Source organism: Opisthorchis viverrini, assembly GCF_000715545.1.
Source record: "Opisthorchis viverrini unplaced genomic scaffold opera_v5_113, whole genome shotgun sequence".
Classification (NCBI taxonomy): Eukaryota; Metazoa; Platyhelminthes; class Trematoda; order Opisthorchiida; family Opisthorchiidae; genus Opisthorchis; species Opisthorchis viverrini.
Genome location: NW_008751767.1, coordinates 779,974 through 787,718, shown reverse-complemented (window position 1 = coordinate 787,718; position 7,745 = coordinate 779,974). Strand labels below are relative to the sequence as shown.

The 7,745-nt window shown below is 48.0% G+C and overlaps 1 protein-coding gene across 1 annotated transcript in view; it reads right to left on the bottom strand.

The window, feature by feature from the left end:
* The window catches only part of T265_05725 (hypothetical protein), a gene marked incomplete at both ends in the record, with an annotated part of 39,371 nt that extends 35,897 nt beyond the window's left edge, over window positions 1–3,474 (bottom strand). Inside the window, one exon of the mRNA XM_009170798.1 lies at window positions 2,318–3,474. Within this exon, the coding sequence (XP_009169062.1) occupies window positions 2,318–3,474 (1,157 nt within the window). The remainder of the gene's footprint in view (window positions 1–2,317) is intronic.
* Window positions 3,475–7,745: the final 4,271 nt, after the last annotated feature.

Sequence of the window (7,745 nt, the reverse complement as noted above, 5' to 3'; positions counted from 1 at the left end):
AAATCTCTCATTATGAAGTTCTACAACTGAATGTGCTGCACACAGGACGCCTACTGATTCAGTTGGGTCGATATTCGAGATATCACAGTAAATTTTCATAAAAGAAACTATTCACAAGGTCGGATATCGCGTCTCGCCCTAAGAAGGCCGACATCGGTTGTGGACTGTCGATGCTTCAGTTTCCCAAGTGTGCACCCTTCTCAAGAGCTCAGCAACCCCCGAATAGAGATTTTCTCTCTGTATGGCACACTTGCTCTTCAGTAGTGAATTTCAGACACTGCAGAACGAACTGTGCAGCACATTCAGCTGGAGAACATCACAAACGAGAGATTCAATTGAGTCTCCCGTGAAGACCAAATTGATTTGCAGATGAGTGTATTTCTCAAAAACAGTGCAATTTGGGTTCAAGTAGATCATAAGGTTGACGGAAACTCGGCGACTGCGCCCCTACCTGATGAGCCCCACGAAGGGCGAAACCGGTCGTGGGCTGTCGAAGAGTTTTCAGCAACCTTGTGAGTAGTTTGCTTTGTGAAAAGATCCAGTTGGCTTGTGCGAACTCTTGTAAAGGGTAGTTAGTCTTTTTGAGTTATCGTGAATTAGCTCCCATGAAAAAGGTGGTGTTCGGACAGGGAGGGTAATCAGGTGTGCTAACCAAACCTGAATTTCTCTATTGGTGTGTAGGTTCGACAAACATCAGCGTGAATCTATGACTTCTGTCCAAATTCCCTCCACTTGTAATCACAAGTCTGTCGGAAAGTATGTCGTGTGGATCAGATGAATTCAGGACCAAAACCTTGGACCGCGCTTGGCCGTGAAAGATTTCGACACACAGCAAGGCTATCCATCATCCCAAAAAAATCATTCGACAAAACTCCCGGTAAATCATGGCAGGTTAAAGATTAAAAACCCGCGATTGTTTGTGGAATGGAACAACTCTCAAGGTGGCGGGATTCGAACTCAACAGCAACTAATGACCGAGAATTTGCGTAGAAGGCACATTGCATGAATCTTACTGACAGCTCTCGGTGTCGCCTAGGTAAGTCCAGCTGGTTCCCCCCCCCCTCATTTCTCCTGTTTCGGAATACTGCGTTGTATCTCTATTCTCGTTACTAATTGGTATCTATACGGCAAGTATTGGGCCAGATTAGATTGTATTGCGTCGCAATGTACTGTCATTATACCATTATTATATTATCAACTCGAAATGGCTCAAGACGCGAAGTTACCAACCAAAAGTTCTGTGGTTCGAACCCAACCCCGGATTTGGCTCCACAGCTGGACCCTCATGCTCGCTTCGATTAGTATGGCAGCTAGGCACGGAACGGGTGTTATGGCTGAGCGGTTATCATGATACTAAAATATCACTACCACTCGATTATTATACTATATTCTGTTCCATCTGACTGTATAAATATTCCAATTGCCAGTCTTAGCACTGGGAATCGGACTGCAATGAATCTGTGCTGGCGCCAGAAGTGACTATCTGTGAGCATCGTTCTGCTAACCCAGGTGAATAACAACCAACACTAGCTAGGTGTGTGTGTGTGTGTGTGTAAAGTGCACCTTGGGAGTGTCTCACGTCACCCTCAGAATCCAATGCAGGCCTCAACTGTTCTATTGTGACCAATTGACTTTGCTATTTTGAATCACCGGTTGGGCATGCCCCCTCCGCTTCATCCTCCGGTCTGGTCCCTCTGAGGCAAGATGGTCCAAGTGGTTAGAGCGCGAATTTACCGGCCGGAATGTCCGTGGCTCGAACCCGACCTCTGCCACTCGACTTCCCCTGTCTAGGCTTGGGAAACCTGACAGTATCCCAGCCCTCGTGCCTCCTTTGGGTAGCATGGCAGTTAGGCACTGAAAGAGTGCATCAGCTGAATTATTTTTCCCTCCGGGGTCCAACGGTGCAGTTTGATATTCTAGGCCAATCCGCAAACCGATACCAGCCCACCAAGTTACTTTAAAAATAGAAGCCAATGCCTTTTCCCGAAAGAACACTGCTTCCTCGTGAAATTGAACCATATTTCACAAAGGAAAGGGCTAAATTTTGAAGCACTCCACCAGTCGGTTCAAACCCTTGTTAGTGCTGCAGTCCGTTGTGGTTAGAAAACCCGTTTTTGAAATTTAAATTCTACTCAACTCGGTGTGTGTGTGTGTGTTTATCCATTGTGTTGGTTTATCAATGAAGTTCAAACCCAGGACAACTAACCGATGTTTGCACTACTGAAACCAGAGAAACTCTGATGGGTAAAAGAAAGCTAAGAACCAATGCATCTCGAGATCAAGTGAACAAGTGAACGGAAAACACAGTTTGACTTACCGTCCGCTCTTGGTGATCACCATCTCGGTTCCCTGAGAGTGGAATTTGTCCCACAATACCTTATCGACCAGTTCAACTTTTGGTCGATTTATGTCGATTGTCACGTCCGCAGAATCCACGTCTTGGTCTGCTAAGGGTAGTTGGAGTCGTGGCATCATCAGAAAAGAGGACGAGGCCTGTTTGAAATCTGGCAGACGTGAAAACTCATCCATTGGCGAACTGATCATGGAAACCAAGGATGGTGTAGTCGCCATCAAATCTGACCGATTCACGGGTGAGGCACGATATGACGCTGGCGGACTGATGACGTCAGAAAGTCCGGCACCCGAATCCCTTGAGGCTGGAGGGCAGGTGTTATCATTCGGGCCGTAAGTTGCGGCGCCTAGGTGAGCTGGTAACTTGAGCCCAGAAACGGCCAAAGCAGCGGCCATCGCTGCCAGAGCCGTTGTCGAAGACTGATCAGGCGATTTCACATCGGCTGCAGGATGACTGAACGAACGGCTGGGTGTTCTGACGTGTGTTTTGAAGGCCGATTTCGAATCCAGTATTTTGTGCAAACTACCCGCCAACAAAGAACTGTAAGTCGACAATGGATTGCCACCATCCAGTGCACCACGTGATTGTGAAATGGACGGCGACGAGTTGGTGCGTCCGTTGTTGTTGTTCAGATGCGCCAAGTAGTCTGCCTGGTAGTCCTTGATGGATGCAGTCAATTCTGAGCTCGGCGCCAAGTCACTGAGGGTCTTCAGAGCTCGTGACAGCACTTCGTTGGACGCATCCGTTTCCACACTGTTACCTCCATTGCTCAGGTTTGAAGACATGAGTTTGGGAAACACGTGTCGATCCCAAATGGAATGCAAAGAAGCCGGGGGAGGAGGAAGGTGAGGAAATCGCGAGGATTTTGGCGCTGTATTCACTCCCGTACTGCCTGCACCGATACCTTGACCCATCACGTGACGGCCGTAGAAAAGCATCTGTTCGGGATCTGACGGAGAAGTTGCTGTGCGGCCGATTGAAGAGGGCAGTGATCCGGAGGATGCAGCTAACTGCGACACATGATTTGTACCGGTGCTGTTAGGGCTGTTTAGAAGCAGGGGATTGGATCTGTTCAGCAGTTGATGTACCGTATTGGGTGGTAATGGGAGATTGAAAGTCATTGCTGGACAAAAGTGAACTTGTGTTTTCCTGGTGTCTTCTTTAGCGACGGTGGTGGTGATGATAACAATAGCACATGAGCGTCTGTCGAATGGTTGACTTGTGTTTATATCAATCAACCGGATTGCTTTGAGTTTGTATATATATTCCGCATGCGGATGACAAGGTGCACTCGTCCCTGATGCTGATAGGGTGTGAAGTCAGTCAGCACTTATGGTGTGACCTGTCTACCATTAGGCGCGCCGCGCTTGTTTGTGCGTACATCTGTGGCGAGTGAACACAGGGTGTAAACAGGTGCTCCGATTCGAATATCATGCGGCGTCAAAATATCTCGAGAGCGGTAGCGGCAGTTAGTTAGAGCCCCCTTTCGATCTTAAGGTGTGATCGACCGAAAATATGAAGCTGGTTGGGCGTTTTTGGTTAAAGCGATGCACCTGCAAAGGTGCAACCAGACACATATACGCGTGCGTACGTGCGCACAGACAAACCTGTCGCATGCTGGTTTTTCGTTGGCGTGCTTTGAACCAGACCCCACCGCTACATCACGCGGTCGTGATTGCCACAGTTTTGTCCCACCAACCAACTGGCGTCTCGGTTGTCTGCACGGCAGACACACGTACGCACGCATCGGGACAGAACACACACGACGTGAGCGCGTGCGTGCGTGCGTGCGCCGGGAGAGGACGGTCGCCCGTGCGTGCGCGCGCGCGTGTGCGTGCAATAAAGCGAGAAATGCGTGAGACGAATGGTTCGCTGGGACGTCTGGTCAATCAGGGGAGTGATTGGCTGGCCTACGCCGGATTTTTAACGCATTCGAAATTCTGTCAGCAGAGTGTCTGTCAGGCAACCCAGTGCCTACACTACTGGTTGATTACATCGGTTCCCATTTTAAAATATGGCATACGAATAAAGATGTGAAAGGATGGCACTTTCAGCCTTTTTTTCAGCACACACAAGCAGGTTGCGAATTAAAAAAATACACACATGCGCGCACACACAATGGATCTTCGTAAATTATCCGAAGCGAACTTCCTAGCAGACTGATAGGCATCATGCATTACCCCGAAAACAAACGAACTCGTGCAGTCATCGGGCTCCGACAAGGCTGTGGTGCCAGGAAGACTTCCCATGACACTGGAGCACAGCCATCACTTGCGGAGCGACCCAGGTCATCTGGTCACATGCATGACAAACGCTGACGCCAACCAATCGAACGATGTCTTATGATCGTATGGCAGCCGGCGTGACAATTAGCCGGGTAGCAATCAATCGTCCCTCTCTACGCGTAAAAGCAAAAGGTGCCGGACACGTTGCGAGTCACAAAGTTGTGAGTTTAGCTCTCCCTCTGATTTACTGAGTTGCTTCCTGGTAGTAGCAGGCCAACCACAATGTAACGTTGAATTTGTCGTCTGGTTGGTACAAAATCTTGCTTTTGTGTGTGTGTGGCTTCATGGCCTCCGTGACCTAAATCTGCGTTGATATCCATCTCAAATCGATAAGCTGATGGTCACCTGGCTTCCAAATGACCTTGAGATCACGCATTAAACAAAGAACCCGCCACAGACTGCTGACACGAACCAATAAAAGTACGTGTGCAGTCAGTGGATGATTAGTGCTAATGTGGAGTCGAGTAGCAGCAAACTGTGATGTGATGCAATGTGGTGAAATGGACTTGAAGGAAGGAAAATGAATCAGAGAGTTCGTTTCAGGGCGAAGAGTGTTCGTGTTGGCCGGCACGTCATTAGTGGGTGAAATGGTAACGGAGAGAAATAGGTACAGTACTCAACAATAATAAATTTAATAAATCAAGAATTCGTGTTCATGTCGCTCTCTTTCGAACANTTGAGTTGTTTACCGAGTATTCAGGATACTCTTCGATCCGATGTGCAGAGCAAAAGTGGTTAGAGATTCTGGGCTTCAGCGGAGTTTTCCGTGTAAAATTGAAAGTTTATTTTTCATCGGCGATTCTATTATATTGCCACGTGCGTGTGTGTGTGTGCGGGTAACGAGAAGGAGGGGGTTGTCTGTTGTGCAACCGCAGTAAGGACAGGGAAGTGTGCTCACCCAGTTCGAAGTGACCACGTGAACAGAGTGAATTTAGTATAGTGAGCAAATATCAATCAACCAAGTAGGGAATAGAATGAACGATATGACAAATGGACCTATGAGTCATCGATACGCACGCGCGTGCACACACACGTACGCATGTGTGTTTGAACATCAGTGATCACTTTTAACCAGAAACCCACTAAAATGACCGCTGACGAGTGCGATCAAAACCCCTACTTCAGCTAAGTTGATGGGAATTCAGGAACTACACCTACTTCACCCCTAAGCCCCAAGAAGAGCGAAGTTGGTAGTGGACTGCCGAACAGTTTTCAACAGCCTTCTGATCAGTGTTCAGTCATGATACGATATCCCTAATGTCGTACTGACTGGAACATGAGGTGAGCAAATCCGGTTGGAAACTATCAGAAACGAGATGCTCAAGTTGGATAGTTGCATCTGTTGAGATACAGGGACAAATTTACCACAAATAGGTAAATGAGATCATCGCACGTGGAGCAAACCTGCTTGTCGCCATGGGCAAACAGGTGGTAGAGAGATTATGACATATAGATGTTTTTTTCACTTGAAATGGGTAGAAAAAAGTCCTCTAGGAGGCTGGATAGCGCCAGCTATCAAGTGAATGTGATCATTCGTAATGGACCGTAATGGGTCAACGAAAACCCCCGGGTTCCTGAATCAGTGTCTATTCAGTGGGGCCACTCTCAGCACCCCGGTCTCTGTCACGTTTGGGTGAGAACTGGGTATCGCCACAGTAAGGGCGGTCGTTTGAATCGCCAGTTCTTGTTATCCTCGCTCTCTCAGTTATCAGAACCATTGTCCTAACACCATCCGTTTAAGGTACTTTACTGCGGGAAATTTCCAACCACTGTTCCTAAAACAAAGGACGATGATGACCTACCAACCGTGAGGCATTTCGGTTTGCTTCGAAACATGCGAGTGAGCCCAGAACCCCATTCATTCGATCTTCGGTTCAGACCTCCCAAAATGCATCGACAAACCCGACGAGGGGACTCGGTTTCAATTGGTGATCTATTCGGTTCGGTCCCCAAGAAGGTCTCCAAAAAGGAATAATATTCAGCTGTTAAGTTGAGTTCAGCCCAGGTAAGTCACTCTTGCTAGGTGAAAGAAGTTTTCGTGTCGTATGGCGAAAACAAAGTTTCCTGGTGGATATGGGAAGTGCCGTTTGTTCGTTCTCACACCTTGAATTGGCGCATGCTATGAAAGGCATGTTCCTTGTGCTCTAAGACAAATTCCGCATTTTTATCGGCTGACTACATCTGATGATAACCCAGCAACTCGGCGAATGGAAATTGCTTGATGCCTTTTATTTAGGAGCTCTAGGTGGTTCAGTGGTTAATGCGCGAGTGTACTGATCGGAAGGTCCATGGTTCGAACCCGACCTCTGCATCTCGACTTCCCCTGTCTAGGCTTGGGCAACCTGGCAGTATCTCAGCCATCGTACTTGCTTCGGGTAACATGGCAGCTAGGCACCTGAAGGGTGTTGCAGATGAACGATTACCTATACAGTGTGTTCCTGGCCTATGAAGGTGCGAGAGCTCCAGTTATCTGAAATAGGCAAAGTAGAGTTCTTTGAAGGAACTCGAACACGTGACCTAAGAATAGCCTCGACTGGGCCATGTCGAAGATTGCACCGCGGACTAAAGCTGCCCAGTTATTCACCACACTTCTGTCTGACGGACCTATAGTGGACATCTGACAGTACCATTATAAGACGGCTAGTACTCTCCCGTAAATATCATCGTCCCCAGCATCATCTTCATCACCACCATCCTCATCGTCGTTAGCAATGAAACTGTTCTTCTCATGGGCAGTAAATGCGCTAATGCGTCCCGCAGAACGCTTCGGCAGCCACCACGCTGAGGTCACAAACATCGTGGATGACAATGTCCATTGAGGACATCGTTGACATGGCACTTTTTACAAGGGTGAGTAAAACCAAATTTCCTGTAGAGAGGGACTTGTCTAAATCACTCGTCATTTGAACGACACAGTGGCATCACAGTACCTTGTCTAGACGCAACACACAAGGTTTCTGAAAACCCTTCTACAGCCCATTACTGGTTTCGCTGTTTTTTTCGAGCTCATCAGGGCGCCGTTCACATTCCAGAAACCCTGGTTGAGGTAGCTCGAGCTGGTCACGTTTGTCGCGACAAACCACTGACGGAATCTCGGACCCAGTTAA